The sequence below is a fragment of the Mirounga angustirostris genome, unplaced genomic scaffold, assembly GCF_029215605.1.
Source record: "Mirounga angustirostris isolate CCGP_5_RB_7025 unplaced genomic scaffold, mMirAng1.0.hap1 SCAF_5, whole genome shotgun sequence".
Classification (NCBI taxonomy): Eukaryota; Metazoa; Chordata; class Mammalia; order Carnivora; family Phocidae; genus Mirounga; species Mirounga angustirostris.
In genome coordinates, this window is record NW_026991713.1 from 57,046,323 (window position 1) to 57,061,882 (window position 15,560).

General features: G+C 57.4%; 2 protein-coding genes across 4 annotated transcripts; both read right to left on the bottom strand.

Moving 5' to 3' along the window:
* Positions 1–116: 116 nt before the first annotated feature.
* On the bottom strand, positions 117–10,778 carry GLI1 (GLI family zinc finger 1). 3 transcript variants are annotated; one of them, XM_064591027.1, is made up of 13 exons: positions 10,390–10,778; positions 10,021–10,104; positions 7,133–7,256; positions 6,811–6,903; positions 6,345–6,540; positions 5,937–6,081; positions 5,498–5,587; positions 5,273–5,410; positions 4,792–4,941; positions 4,049–4,213; positions 3,344–3,574; positions 2,470–2,737; positions 117–2,059 (listed from the first exon to the last, which is right to left on the bottom strand). In XM_064591027.1, the coding sequence occupies exons 3-13, from the start codon at positions 7,227–7,229 to the stop codon at positions 315–317; spliced, it is 3,318 nt and encodes a 1,105-aa protein (XP_064447097.1). In that variant the 5' UTR covers positions 7,230–7,256; positions 10,021–10,104; positions 10,390–10,778; the 3' UTR covers positions 117–314. The 3 variants fall into 3 exon arrangements, with proteins under 3 accessions (XP_064447097.1, XP_045729083.1, XP_064447098.1); XM_045873127.3 differs by having other exon boundaries at positions 10,021–10,170; XM_064591028.1 differs by lacking the exons at positions 10,021–10,104; positions 10,390–10,778 and having other exon boundaries at positions 7,133–8,292.
* A 2,231-nt stretch (positions 10,779–13,009) lies between these two features.
* INHBE (inhibin subunit beta E) lies at positions 13,010–15,006 on the bottom strand. The gene is made up of 2 exons (XM_045867461.2): positions 14,306–15,006; positions 13,010–14,044 (listed from the first exon to the last, which is right to left on the bottom strand). The coding sequence occupies exons 1-2, from the start codon at positions 14,601–14,603 to the stop codon at positions 13,287–13,289; spliced, it is 1,056 nt and encodes a 351-aa protein (XP_045723417.1). The 5' UTR covers positions 14,604–15,006; the 3' UTR covers positions 13,010–13,286.
* Positions 15,007–15,560: the final 554 nt, after the last annotated feature.

Consider the following 15,560-nt stretch of genomic DNA (forward strand, 5'->3'; position numbering starts at 1 on the left):
TGGGGTGGGGGAGCCTCCCAAAAAAGGGAAGTGGGTGGATTAACCTTTACTTCTCTTCTTGTTCCCTGTCATCACCCCCCCCCCCAAGATAGTAAAGTGTAAAGCAGGGCGCTTTCTGATGCAGTTCCTTTATTATCCAGAAACAGTGTCATTATCAAATTCCTCCCCAAGACATATACAGAAGGTATACAGCCCCAACCCATACCTCCCATCCCGGGGGCATCCCAGGGGGCTATGGCTCCTCATCCCAACTTCTCTGAGGGAATGGAAACCCCTTAGGAAATGGATCTGGGATTCCTGGGATTCCTCACTCTTCAGGTGCTAGAGTTGAGGAATTGTGTCTCCCCAGGCAGGGATCCCAGTAAGATACTCATGTTGCCCACAGCCATGTTGGGGGGCCCAGAGGGAGGTGGGGTGTGTTCAGAGCTGTCCCCCTGATCATGAGAAGGGGGAGGACTCAGCCCCTGGGCCTCATCCAGAATAGCCACAAAGTCCAGCTGAGTGTTGTCAAGGTCAAGAGAGTCCAGAGGGTTGCACACCTGCCCTTCAGGAGGAGCGTACAAGGCAGGACCCCCTCCCAGCCTGCCCACTTCAGGATGACCACAACTGGGGTTGGTGCTCCCTGCCTTGAGGGTCCCATAGCAAGTGGGCAGTGGGGGCAGAAGTCGGGGTGGTGCTGTTGCCCTATGGGGGGCCTTGTTTGCCCCCACTGCAAAATTTTCATGGCAGGGTGGAGGGGCGGGATAGGAGCCCGACTTGTGATTGGGCAAGTTAGGTGCAAAGCCAGGTCCATATGTGGCCATTGGACCCTTGCCAGGGCTTGGGCTAACCTGGGAACCCCCTAGAAACTTGGGACTCTGGTAGAGAGGTTCCTGGGCTGGGGGATCTCCCCTGCCCCCACCCTCCCAGAGCAGTTCCTGTTGAGACTGAACATAATTACACACCAGCTGAGCCTTGAGTTGCCCTGTGGAGTGAGTGGGGGAATCAAAATCCAGGCCAGGCCTGGGCTCTGAAGGAAGATAATCAGGGGGTGGCTGGGTATAGGCACCTGCCTGGGGATATTGGGGAGGCGGAGGCTGGGGGTAGTGGGAGAACAGAGGCTGTGGGCGAGGAGGCCCATCACCGGGCTGAGCATTGAGGCAGGGCGCCAGTCCTGTGGAATCAGAACCCACTGGACACCCCTGTTCTGGCTTGACCTGCACTTGTCCGTAATGTTCAAGACGAGGACACTGACTGTAGACTCCAGCTGGAGCCTTGGGGCCTGGGTACAGCCCGGAGTGGGAAGGGAACTCAGCCCATGGTTCTGGGGGGGGTTCAGGATAGGAGACCTGCTGGGGACAGGGGTTTGGCCCATAATTGGTGGGTGGACCAGGCCCAAGGGGCAGGGAGCCTGGACCCCTAGCTCCATAAGGTTCAGCCGCTGCCCCCTCAGGTCCCCCATATCCCAAAGTATCAGTGGATGGGAAGTCCATATAGGGGTTTAGGCCACTGCCTATCATGGAGGTCCCACCTTCTGGCTCCTCCTGCAGCCCTCTGGTATCCAAGGCGACATTCTCAGTGATGCTGGGGGGCTGTGGTGAGTAGACGGCAGTTGGGAGTTGGGGATCGAAGTTCCGTCCTCCCCCTGCCATGGTGGGGGGCGTGTGGACACAGCCCAAGCTCTTGAACCGCTGGACTCTGGCTGGGGCAGGGCGGTCAACAGCCCGGGCCGGGTCACTGGCCCTCCGGGTGACCCCTACGCTGGGGTTGTATCCTGGATACTCAGCTCGGCTTCTCCAGGGAGGTGCAGGAAGGCTCCCCATCCGATCCAGGCTGGGTGCTGCCGTGGGTGGGGTACCACCTGCCCTAGCTGAAGCATATCTTGCCCGGAGCAGGTAGTGCTGGGCAGGGGTGAGGCCGGGCAGAGAGGATGCCCCGTTCTCAGGCGGGGAGCCAGGGGGGTAAGGGGAGGCCAGGGAGGAGCGGCGGCTGACGGTATAGGCTGAACTGACGCTGCTGGAGCTGCTGCTGCGGCGGTCAAGAGAAACTGGGGGGCCCAGGCGGCGGGACACAGCGGTGCCTACAAGGGATAAGGAGAAAAAGCAGGGTGGTCAGGGAGCCCTCTGAATCTCACCCTGCCTCCCCCATGGGACGGCCTTGTCCTGGAATCCCAGGGACAGGCTCCTTAACTCTGACAACTCAGACCCTAGGACGACCCATGTCCTTTCTACGTCTGCGTCACCAGGGATTCAGAACCACTGTGAACAGTTGTATAGGTTGTACACTGCACAGCCCTAGGGAGCAGCATTCACGTCATACTTTGTGTATCACAATTACCTGATGGATGGAAGGAAAGTGTCTGAGGAAGGGGGACCTTTTGCTAATTGTACAAAGGTGCTATAGGGCAACCCTGAGGAGGGAAGTCCTCCTTCCAACTTCAGAGAAGGTCCAGATCTCAGCCCAGCGACTACCTCCACACCCAGGTCTTACCAGTATGGGTCAGGCTGGGTAGTTTGAGGCCCCGAGGCCCCATCGGCCGAAGTTGATGTAGCTGGTCCAGTCTGAGGTTCTCAAGGCGTCGAAGAGTGGACAGACCAGTGCCAGCAATGCAAGGCCCCTCATCCAAGCTGGACAGGTCCTCAGTGCTGCCCCCTGCATTTCCAGTCATTTCCACACCACTATCTGTATTGGCCGCACTGCCTGCTGGGGAGTGGTCGCTGCTGCAGGACGACTGGGCCCCAGGGCTGGGCTGTGGCTTCTGCGGGGAACATGAGGGCTGAGGGCGGCCCCTCCTCCCCGCCCCCCAGTTCCCTGAACTTGGTGAGTGGCTCAAGCCTGTGTCTCAGTGACTGCAAGGACCGAGGGGAAGCTTACAGGTGTAGGGAGGGCTGAGCGGGTGAGGGGAGGGGGCAAACTGGAGAGATGTTGATGAGAAGAGCCTAGGTTGGAGCACAGACTGCCTGGGCTCAAATTTGCACTTAGTTCGGTGACCTTGGACCATTTGTCTATATGCCTGAGTTTCGTCATCTGAAAATGTGGAGAGGAAGTTCCTTTTCCACGAAGCTGTTGTGAGGAGTACATGAAATTATAATCATACTAATGTGAACTGTACATGTAAACTATACATAAATTAGAATAATATGCTAAGCCCCATATAAGAGTTTGTTGAACCAATTCAATAATTAATTATACAAAAATCTCTTGATTTGGGGTAACCCAAGGAGCACCACCGGGGTAAGAGACTGGAGGACTTCCACAGAAGAGTGATTTACAGAGGAGGACACGGAAGAGTTGGGAGGGGACTGGAAGGATGTGGGTAGGGCAGGCCGGGGCATGGAGGCAGGAGTCGCCTGGGCCAGCTCACCATGGCCCCCTCCGGCACGGTCAGTCTGCTCTCCTCCCTGATGGGGCCTCCATCCCGCTCCCTCTTGGGCTCCACTGTGGACAGGGACGGTGCCCTGGGCAGGGGGCCGTCTCCTCGGTGCCGCTTGGTCACATGGGCATCGGGACCATGCACTGTCTTGACGTGTTTCCGGAGCGAGCTGGGATCTGTGTAGCGTTTGGTGCAGCCAGGGAGCTTACAAACATACGGCTTCTGTTGGGTGGACAGTGAAGACATCAGGCAAAGGAATCAAAGCGGGAGAGTGCAGAGGCTTGGGAAGAAGAGGTAGCATCAGTTGGGGACGAGAGGGTCAGGGAGGAATGCACAGCACCCAGGGAATTAAGGAGACAGGGGGGCCCTTGGAGCAAAAAATGAGAGGGTCAAGGGAAAGATTAGGAAAACTGACAGCCCAGGTCTGTGAGGCTTCATAAAGCCAGGGGTTGAAGGGACCATGGGTCCCCTCCAGCCCGAATGGGTCTATTTAGGTTGCCCTTTGGCTGGTTAGAGGTAGCCGATGGGGTGGTTATGTGGAAGTTCTTGGTTTCAGAAAGACTATCCAGGTGAATGAGGTGGGGGATGGGGACTCACCTCTGTGGAATGGGTGCTGGGCTAAGGGATTTCTTATGGGGGAATCTGCCCAGTAGCTGGCTTCTCAAGTGGGGAGGGTCCCTTAGGTGGGGCATTCACCTCATTGGAGTGGGTCCGATTCTGGTGCTTGGCTCGGTCACTGGCATTGCTGAAGGCTTTACTGCAGCCCTCATGCTCACACATGTACGGCTTCTCACCCGTGTGTGACCGCAGGTGCGTCTTCAGATTTTCGAGGCGTGAGTATGACTTCCGGCACCCCTCAAACTAGGGGATGTTGGGGTCAAAAGATAGCTCTCAGACAGAAGGACATGGAGATTAGAAGAACTGTAAATCTCAAAGGGGACATACATCAGAGACTATAACTCAAGATGGGAAGGCAATTCCGAAAATTCAGGGATGAGGGCAGGCAAGAGCTCGGCAAACTGGAAGCCGGAGGGGGTGCGGCAGCGAGCATCTCCCCATCAAGCCAGAGTAGATCTCCCTGCATGGGAATCTTAGACTGGCTTAGGATGGGGTCATTCTGGGAGTGTCTTATGTCCTTGACACCGAGCTTCTCCATTAGGCAGAGTAGCAGGCACAGTGCCTAGGGCCCAGGGTACTTTTTGGGGCCCACAGAAATGTCTTAATTTCTTAATGCTAGGGGAAAATAGCTTTTAGGTCCAAGAAAGTGTTCTAATACACAACATCAATGTGTTCATCTTTATACTAACCCAGTCCTAAGATGCAGTTTTAAGTATTTGTTTATGGCGGCAAAGTGCCTAGGCTCCATGAAAGTCATATGAGCTCTTGGTGGGGAGCCCCAATTTAGGGAAGGACCCTGAGCTTGGGAAGTGGGGCCTCACCGTGCACTTGTGTGGCTTCTCCCCCGTGTGTCTGCGCATGTGCACCACCAGCATGTACTGGGCTTTGAAGGGCCTCAGCTCCCTGGAGCAGCCCCCCCAATGGCACACGAACTCCTTCCGCTCCCCATGGATGTGCTCACTGTTGATGTGCTGAAGGAGGAGATACAGAGGCTCTCTGAGGTTCCCTTCTGCCCCTAAGTCCCAAAACAGACCTTCCCTGGAACCTCCTCACCCCACCATATCCCTCCAAGGCTCCACCTCATGGGGGAAGAAGTCGCAGAAAGAACATCATAGTCCGCACCTCCATTCTCCCACGTTTCTAAAACAAAGCTATAGCTCCTGAGTTTCTGCCGACCCAACTGGCCACTCAACCTCTGACCTCGGTATCCTGGGACCTCCTGCCCTTAGCCTAACAACACAAAGTCCCACCAGAATGTCCTACAAGATCCAGCCAGCATTCCTGTTACCCCCTGGGGCTCACGTGCACCAGCTGCTCCTGGGAGTCAAATTCCTGGCTACAGCCATCCCAGCGGCAGTCAGTCTCATACACAGACTCAGGCTCAGGCTTCTCCTCTCTCTCCAGGTCCTCCCGCCCATCCAACATCCCCAGCAGGGGATCCTAGGGCAGAGGAGGCAATCCTAGGGTCACTGGGGTGACAGCTTTTATTTAGCTCAGGTTTCAGAGTTAAAGTCGCCCCCCGCTTACCTGTGTGCCTGTGGAGTTGGGGCTGGACATATCGCCCTCCAAGGGCTCCTCTGGGCACTTGCTAACCAGCAGGTCCAGCTCAGACTTCAGCTTCCCCAAGGGAAGAGGTGAGGGTGATGAAGGTAGAAGTGGGCAGAAGGAAGAGGGAGCCCAGCCAGGTCTTCCTGCCCTGAGTGCCCCCACCCAAGTAGCTGGAACCCCTGGGTTTGGAAGAGACTTCCTCCTCAGACTGCACTGGGATGGGCAAAAGGCGGGATCTCATTTGGAAGAGTCTGATTCAGCCCCAAGGAGTGAACCCCAGCAACCATACCCCTTTATGTTTCTCCTACTGAGAACTTTTCGATCCCCTGTCCTTCCTTCACCTTTCCCCATAGAGTCCACCACCACCAGGACCCTCCCTGAGCTGAGGGAAATTGGGCAGCAATATGATGACTCTCACCTGGCAAGCTGGGAGGGGTCCCCGGGACTGAGGATGCGGCATCATCCCACCTGGAGTGGGGTCATGGGGACCACAGGGCTGGACCCCGAAGGAAGGCGAGGTCCCTTTTTGGTGATTCATCTGGGGTGGGAATCCCAGAGAGGGGCTGAGGAGGGGGAGGAGGAGGAGGAGAGGCAGTTACTTAGGACTATCATCTGAAAGAATTTCAGGAGTCCTTGGGCTATTTTGGAGTGTCTCTGAAAAACATATGGGATGGGGGTGAGGCAGGCCCAGGGAAGCACCCGAAGAGGCTTCAACACCTTTGAAATGATAAGGATTCAAATAGGGTCAGGTGCTTTGGAAGGCTTGAGGCTTTTAATGGGGTTTGGTAGGGTCTTTAGGGGCCTCTTAGCCCAAGGCTCTCTGCACCTCATGGTGCCGATGGAGAGGTGACCATAGGAGCCCCCGGGAGATGCACAGCGTGAGTTGATGAAGGCCACAAGGGAGCTGGGTGAGGTGCGGATAACTGTCTGCAGATCCAGGCTGGCGTCTGACAGAGGCGAGATGGAGAGTGCCCGCTTCTTGGTCAACTTGACTGAACCTCGGGGAGGAGGGAAGAGTGGGGCTGGGGCAGGAAACAAGGGAGACAGCTATGGTAAATGGGGTCATGTCTCCCTCCACCCAACCCATGGGTCCTGACTCTCAACAAAACAATGACACTTGACTGCTTTGCCCTACTGACCCCATCTGTGACCTGATCGTGCTCTGACCCCTTGCTCCAATCTCCAAGCATTTCCTCTTCCAAGTCAGATCCCCTGCCTTCCCCCTGCAACTTTCTCTTTTAGAGCAAGTCCCAGAGAGGCAGAAAGGGAAGAGATGTTGCCTGAGGCCTCACCCTCGGTGCAGCTGTTGGTCTCTCTAGCTGGCCCATAACTGTGGGGGCCAGACATGAGGTTGGCCTGGTGGCAGAAGGGCAGACCAGGCAGTCCTAGAAAAGAGAGAGAGCCAGAATGGGGAATGGGAATGGGGGGCACATAAGGCCTCACCTTGAAACCCCGGGAGAGGCTTGATCCCATATCCCAAGCCTATACGACATAGAGTCTTGAATCTTCTGTGGATTAGAGACTGGCATGGGGTAGGAGATGGAAGAAGGATCCCTGGGGCTGGCTGAGGGAGCCGCCAGGCCTCAAGGCCTGGAGACTGGTATTTGCACTGACCTTCTGTCCCCATGCTGGGGGCCTGACTGGGGAGGGGCCGGAGACAGCAGGGCTCGCCATAGCTACTGACTGGCGGCGGGGTCATCGGGTTGAACATGGTGTCTCAGAAGAGAGTGTGAGGACACTGCAGGAGGGGAAGGGAGATGTGCAAGTTATAAAGGCAGGAGGGAAGTAAGGAAGGTCAGATAACTAATTCAGGTGTAGAACCTCTAAGACATCTGCCACGGGAGATCAAAGTGAAATGAGCATCACTCAGCCAGTGGGAGTAAGGAAAGGCATCCCAAAGAGGCAGAGGCTGTCTTGAGGATCTTTGTGGGAACTGAGTGGGATCTTTGCCTGGGTGGTCTAAGCTCTCGTGTGTGTGTGTGTGTGTGTGTGTGTTTAGGAGGGAGTGTTATGGACTAATTGCGCCTGTATGAGCCTCAAGTGATTTTATGCCATGGCCCTCTATTTCTTCTTGCTCTGACCATGGGCCAGCTTTGAGGGGTGGGATGGGGGAACTCATGCTGAGCCCCTTTGCCTTCATTTGTTCCGGCCCACGACTGGCCGTCTACAATCTCTCCAGTATCCAGCAGAGGGAGCTCTCGCCACAGCCCAGACGGAGAGGCTGGTGGGGCCAGGAGGGAGCATAGACGATCTGCCTTTTTCTAAGGCAGAAAACTGTGTATAGAAGGGGATAAGGTTTCTGAGCGGAGCCTCCCGGGCCTGTTGAGTACAAAGAGTGGAAACTGGTGTTATCCTGGGGTAGTCTGAATCTGGGCGCCCACCTCACTTGGTCTCTTTTGGGGGAGCAGGAAAGGACTGTAAGAGAAGGCTTTGAGAGAATGAAAAAACAAAGTCATTATCCATTAGAGAAGAGCTGTGAGGGAGAGGGTTCGGCAGTCCGCTTTTCTCCTCAAACTCCAGTTTTTGTTCCACCCCGGGTTTTCCGGTCTCCCGGGACCGAGGGTGGGGTGGGGCGGGGTAGGGTGGAGAACGACCGGGAGCGGGCCGGCCGGCGCGGTGGGTGATCCCGGGATGCTGGGATTTTGGGTGAGGGCGGGGTAAGATGGGGAGCGGAACCCAGACCCCATGACCCAGCCCAAGCCCCGCAGCCTGGATTGTACCCTTCCTAACTCCTCCTTTCCCAGCGGAGAGCTGGATCCCGCATCCAAGACCTCCCAACTCGACCTTGGCACTTTGTGTGTGTGGGGGGGGGGCACAGCTGGCTGGCAGCTGGATGGGGGGACACTTCTCCCGCCTCCTTCCTCTATGACTCACCCAGGAGAAGGAGGCAGGGGCTCGCAAACGACCCCCCAAACACTAAAGAGACTCCCCCAAACGTGCCTACTCAGTCATCTTCCTGTGCCACTGCCCAGCCGCAGGGGAGCCGCGATGGAAATGGGGCGACATCCCTCCTCGCCCACGCGTGCCACAGCCCACCCACGTCTCCCCTTCACACTAGTGACAGGAAAATTTCGCCAACTTTTCCAGCTTCGGTTAAGTTTTTCTGGAGTGTGGATGAGAGCGCAGGATGGGGCAGGGAGCTCTAGGGTTGCCCTGCTGGAGTCCTGAATCATCTTCTGTGTCTCCCTATTTTCCAGAGTCCCCCTCGCACCCCCGCTCCCCAACTCCCAGGAGTAGGCCCCGCCCCCCTCCTCCCAGTCCCGCCTTCCCCGCCCCCGTGCCTCCACGGCCCACCCAAGTCGCCGCCGCAGGCTCTGGCTGCAGACGGCTCCGCTTCCCCCTCCCAACCCGGGAGCCCAGTCGAGCGAGCCGCGGTGGAGGGAGGGCGGGGGGGGGGGTGTAGTTGGGAGGCGGGACACATTCCTCCCTCCTCCCCTCAGTTCATCCAGAAAGCTGGCAGAGGCGCCCGGGGGGCGGGGGGCACTGTTGGAGCGTGGGGGTCCCCGTGGCGGGGTGGAAAAGAAAGAAGAATCCAGAAACTACAGGGACAGAAAGTGACTGGGTAAATAAAATAAGGTGTGTATGGGCGGAGGAAGGGGTCAGGACACCTTAGGTTCCTGATTATCACAGCTGGCTTCCCAAGGGTTAACCCCTCGAGACCCCCGGGAACCCCTTAGTGACGTCAAGGGCGGGGTCTGTACCGCCTGGTTGGGGATGCCGTGCAGATAATTGAGGGGGGGTGTCTCCGGACCCCGCCCCCATAGGGAAAACCACCCTAATTCCGGCCCTTACAACTCCCCCGGGAAATTGCCCCGCCTTCTCCTTCCACTGGACAGTAAAGACCTATCCTATGAAGACCCCAGTTCTCCAGCCCCCAAAACCTTAAGTCCCCAGTCACTATGGGATCCCCTTTCCCTAATCCTGTCCCCAAAGCTAGCTGCCCAGGGCGGATTGTTTCGGGGTCACCGGGCCTGAAAGAGGCTTCAGAGCGGGGAGCAAGGGCAGGCAGGGTGGTCTGAGCCAGAGGAGGGGCCTCGGCCCCCAGCTCCCGTTGGGGAGGGGGTTCCAACGGGGATACATAGGCAGGCCGTGGCCAGTGGTCCCGCCCAGTCCCAGTAGGGGTCTCCCTGCGGCTGGCCCAGCTGTCCTGGTGGTCCCGAGGTCAGAGGGTCAAGACAAGGTCTCCTCGGCTCCTCCTAAGCCCCCTGACCACAGCCCTTGGGGACTCAGGAGTCCCTATTCCTTGAGAAGTCTTTCCAGGGCCTAAACGAGACGCTGGGCCCTCCCGCCCCCTTCCTAAAACAGAAGGCACTCCTTTTCCCCAGAACGCATGCACCAGCAAGCACATCTGTCACAAGACAGGTCAGGGGTTCAAGCCGAGCCGTCCCGCGCCGGTTTTGTCGCCTCACACACACCCATCTCCACCCCACCTAGGGCTCTCTCCTTAGCTGTTCCCTCCTTCCAGAAACACTGACGTCTTCCTGCCGGCGCTCAGGACACACCTGGAGTTCCCTCTCTACCACGCAGACCTCCAGCTAGCCGGCCCTCCAGCCTCTTCATCCCAACCTCATGAAAGTGAGATGTTTCTAATATATGGGAGAGGCGGAGACAGACAAAGAGATCCACGGTTGCCTGAGACAGAGACACAGAGACTGTCAGAAGGAAAAAAAAAAAAAAAGATAGAGAAAGGGAGATATAAACGAAAAAATTCATCAAACTTTCTATATCTCACCCCAGGCTCTCCCACCCTTTTTTGCCTCTGTGCCCCAGGTCTCCCTCTTGGCTGGGCAGAGTCCCTCGCAAGCAGGGCATCCCCTCGGGCCCCCTCCCCCACTGCTCCCAGGTGGTCCCCCGCCTGCCCCCCTTCTCACCTCCTTCTGGGCGCAAGGCTTGGGATGCGCGGTCCAGGGCCGGAGTCTGGGCTGGGGGGTGTGCGGTGGGGAGGGGGGGCGGACAGGGCCACGGCAGCGCAGCCTCAGTGCCACCCCCACCCCCCCTAACCTGGCCGCCAGCCCTCCCGCCGGCCCAGCCCGCCGGGCCGCGAGCCGGGACCACCCGCGAGAAGCGCAAACTTTTTTTTTCCCTTTTGCAAAAACTTTTTCTCGCTCAAGCAGCTGGCGCGCCGCAGCTCTTCCCGCTCGCCTCTCACCTCCCTTCTACTTCCCTCCCTCTTGCCGTTCTGGAGGATGAGGCGGGGTAGCTGAAAGCAAGAGAGGGGGTGCCGGGCTTATTGCACCCCCAGGACCCCCAGGATCCTCCCCCTCCCTTGAGGGACCCTATACTGCCTCACCCCCCCCCCCCCCCCCCCGCTGAACACGCTGCTGGTGGTGGGCAATAAATCCCGGCATGGATCCTTGGATCGGCTGCCCACGAAGAGCCCTCCCCCCCCCACCCCCCGAGCCAGAAAAAACTAAGAAATATATTGGGAGGTGGGGGGGCGACGAAAAAGTTCATCCGAGAAAGGATAATATTGGAGGTAGCGTCGTCGACTTTGGTTGGTGCTAACTGAGCATTCGGCCATCCTGTAGTTTATCTGCTGGCCTCACTCTTTCAATGGAACATGAAGGGGTCAGGACAGATTTGGGGTTTGGTGCAAACAAGACTGGAACACAGTTGGCTTAGAAGTGAAGGGTCTATAGAGCATAAAAGAGGAGCAGTGGCTGAGGCTCTGGGTGCAGAGTATGCTGTTCACAAGGTTACTAAGGTACCACGGGACGCGACCGAAACACTGTTCCGCGGAGAACCCCCGCTCTACTTCATCTCCAAGTTCTGGAGACTGCGGGCACCTCCGCACCTCTGTGCTGCCCGCTTTCTGCAATTCCAGGCTGTCTGCTCCCTCTGCCGGCCTTTCCGCAACATGACACTCTCTCGGCGTCTGGAAGCGGAGAAGACGGGGGAGCTGAGAGTAGGAGGCTTGACAGGTCCCCCCACCAAAGCCCAGTTAGGAGCCCGGTGGCGGGGGTTGTATGAGCCCAAAGAAACAGAAAGGCACACTAGAAGAGGCTGCTAGTGCAGAACGGTAGTGTCTGAGAGGGGAGTGTCTTGTCCCTTCGGATTCGTGTTGCTATAGTGACAGGATGCAGGGGAAGGGGCAGCTATTTTAGTCTGTCTGACCTTTCTTTATGAGAAAGGGGAGAAAACGTGGTGAGGAAAAGGAGCCCCGTCCTTTCCCGTCACCTCTCAGACAGGCCTCCCACATCCTAGCTCTGCTTCCAAGAACCACCTCCTCAGGCCTGGAGAGTTAGTAGGTTAACTGTTCAGACTGAGGGTCAAGGGGAAAAGGTGAAACTAGAAAGAGGTCTGAGGCCCTACAAATATAGGTAGTGACTGTGGGGGGACAGATAAGGAGTTCTATTTGACCCTCCCTCCCCCATATGACTTTGGCCCAAACACCAGTTATACCCAGAGGGTCAGGCAAGACCAGTCAGTGGTCCTTTCTTTCAGAGAAGCTCTTTTCACCCGGGTCTCTAGATTAGTGATTCTCCAACATTTTGACTTCAAGACCGCTTTACCCTCTTTTTTTTTTTTTTAAGATTTTATTTATTTATTTGAGAGAGAGTGAGAGAGCACAAGAAGGGGGAGGAGCAGAGGGAGAAGCAGACTCACCACTGAGCAGGGAGCCCAATGGGATGCAGGGCTCGATCCCAGGACCCCGGGATCATGACCTGAGCCAAAGGCAGATGCTTAACCGACTGAGCCACCCAGGCGCCCCTCTTTTTTTTTAAATAGGCTCCCCGCCCAATGTGGGGCTTGAACTCACAACCCTGAGATTGAGTCGTATGCTCTACCCACTGAGCCACCCCGTCACCCCGCATTTATACTCTTGAAATTTATTGAATTTTTGTTTATGTGGTTCATGTTAATTTACTATATTAGAAGTTAAAACTGAAGAATACACAGGCACATATCCCATTAACAATGATGTCAGAAAAATGATGTAATCACATGCCACATAGCCTCTGGAAAACTCCACTGTATACTTTTGAGATAATGAAAATCAAAAAGGCAAATACCATCTTAGTATTATTATGAAAATAGTTTTGATCCTGTGAACACTCCTGAAATGGTCTCAGGGACCTCCCAGGGGTCCCCAGACCTCACCTTGCAAACTATCCTCTGGACTATCACCCCAGCCCTTCTTTATAACTCATACTTGTTGATTTTCCCCCTCATTTTTTTAGGAAAGGATAAACATTAGTCTCCCCGGTGGGTCCTGTCCCCCACACTGGGAAAAACCAGGGAACTTCCTAGGCTCAGTACCCCTCTCTCCCGGCTCCCATTTCTGGGGCTCTCCTAACCACCTCCTCTTAGCCCCTTGCCCATCTCCTTCTTGACCTTCCCTGAAAGCTCTTCCACAGTTCCTACCCTGGGCCAGCCTGGTTCCCCTGTCCCAAGCCTGCTTCCCTCACTTGAGGACTTTCTCTTCTTGCGAGAGACTAAGTAATTTTTCTCTGCCTTCTCCTTCCCTCCCTCCACCCCTCCCTCACCTCTGCCACCTTCTCAGGGGGCTTAGGTCAGAAATCAAGCTTTCTGGGGAGACTCCTTTAGAGAACACACTTTCCCCATCTCCCCACACATCAACCAGCCTGGAATAGGCAAGAGTCTGGACGGACAAGTGCCCATTTGGGTCCCCTAGGGGTCACCCCGGTCATCCTGCCACCCCACCCATTAGGTGGGGGTGTGGATCAGGCAATGTCTCCCACCACAGATGCCCTTTGCCTGGGAACCCCCAACTGATCTCTTTACTCCAAATCCCCAGGTCCTCTCGCTAGCTGCAGCCACAGGCCTCCACCACCATATCGGGCACATCTGTCTTGACCACATTGCCATCCCGGTCCAGGTAGAGGAGAGACAGAGGCCTTCGGGCAGTAGGGACACAGCAGGAAGTCCCCAAGGGCCAAGGGTTGTTGGCCTTGAGGAGGCTGAAGACAGCCGAATGGAAGGAGGCAGCAATGCCGGGGCTGCCAGCCAGGTGCGGGGGGCACTGTCCACTGCAGTAATTTAGCTGGTACCCCTCGGGCTGCAGGATCCAGTCCCGCCATCCCAGTTCCTGGAAGTCCACATAATGGTCTCGCCGGCAACATAAGGGGGTCTCAGGCTCACAGGTGGGGGTCCTCCTCCTGGCCCGGCCGGCTCCAGGCTCACTGGGCCGGATCTTAAGCTCCAGGAAGGGCCGCTGGTCTCCCGCCGTGTCCAGGAGCTGCGGAGGCTGTTGGGCAGAGGTGGTGTTGCCTTCTAGGAGTCTGCAGTTCAGCTGGAGTTTCAGGACAGGGGACTCCTCACCCCTCAAGCCGCGAGGGGGCAGAGTGAGGGCGTGCCAGCCCGGGGCTGTGGTCTGGTGCTCCGCCAGGAGGGTGCGCGACCCTTGGTGCCCGCTGCCTGGACTCCATCGGAAGATCCTCAAGTAAAGAGTGCCAGGAAGGGTGGGGGACACGTGCAGCCAGAGGCGAGCGTGGTACAGGTGGTGGGACTGGGCTGTGGACAGGTGGAAGGTGAGCACGGAGCTGCAGGCTGAGGTGGAGGAACCTGCCAGAGAGATGGAGAAGGGACGGAGGAACGTGAGCAGGGATGGAGCTCCCCTCTGAGGCCCCTGCAAGCCCCGCCCGCTGCTCTCCCTAGCCCCTGTAGAAGACGCGGGGACTGCCTTGTGTCCTCCGTCCTCCGAAACCCGTCCCTGCCTCTTCTGTCCTCCCTCCTCCCACACCCGCTCCGTCTGCCTTTTCTGTCAGGGTCCCCCTCAGCCTCCCTCTCCCTGTCTGCTCTCTGCCTGCCTCTCTCTTAACGCACCTGTGATGGTAGCAAAGCTGATGACCTCCTCCCCATTTGGTGGAGCCACACTTCCTGGCTGCAGTCTCCGGAGGGCTCTGGCCAGCGCCGCCTGGGGTGGAGGGTGAGTTATTCTGGGACGACTGGCCAGGTGCAGCCCCTCCAAGATCTGCTGCTTGGCTAGCTCCAGGACCAGAGCTCGTTCTGCCTGGGGCGCCGGCGTGGGGCCTCCGCAGGAGGGACATGCAGACCCTGCCCCCTGTGCCCACAACAGTGCCCACAGCAGCACCAGCTGGGGCTGGACGTCAGGGAGCCCCATGCTCCTGGTGAACAGCCCTGGGTTGGGTCGGGAGCCTCAGACGGCAGTTGCTCCTTCTGTTGATCTGATTGCGGGGAAGCCAATGAGGGCAGAGCAGCAGACCGCCGTGCCACACCTACCCTCAGCCAAGGGTAGAGCCACCTGTCTTCTATGGCCCGGGACTCAGGAAGGCTGTACGCGGATGGTCCAATGGGTGGCTGTGTTTAGCGCAGTCTGCCAGTTTGACCCTCACAGCTCATGGCTGGTTACCGACTTGGGCCTCTTTAGAGCCGAAACCTGGGGCTCCCCCACTTAGTGGTCAGCCAGCAGACCTACCCTCTGAGCCCTGGGATTGGCCGGCCGTGCTGCCCATCAGGGCCCTGACGGGGGTGGAGGTCCCCCCCACCCTACCCGGGAGCTCGGGTTTCACCATCTGGCCTGGTCACTGAGTTTGAGGTAGGTGTAAGGGGGTGGGGAGGGGGGCAATGTGGACATGCATGATGCAAGAAAGAGAATGATTTCACATGCTCAGTCCCCAAGGTCTGGGGCTCGGGGGAGGGACTCATAGGGGCAAGGTGGGGAGGGCAATTTCCTCCCATACCTCTGGTCCTTCCAGCTTACCCAGACACCTCTGCTGCAGCCGTTCTTATGAGGCAGCTGTTGAGTTCCACTGGTTATTTCTCCAGGGTCTCTGGGCGGGAGGGAGAACTCTGGTCTCTTTCTTCCTAGCAACAGGGCTGGGACGGGGGTGGGGGGGGCGCGGAGAGGAATGGAGTCCTCCTGCCCAGGCCAAGGTGGCAGTGCCATGGGGCACGGAAGTCACCTCCTGACCTTGCCTATGCTGGCTGCCCAGAGTCCAGTTGGACTGGAGCACAACGTGGAGGGGGGCTGGAGCACGGTGGGGGTGGGGGGCACGTAACTGCGATGTCTGGGGAAACCCAGAGGGGTAGGGGTGGCGGTGATGCAATCTTACAGCAG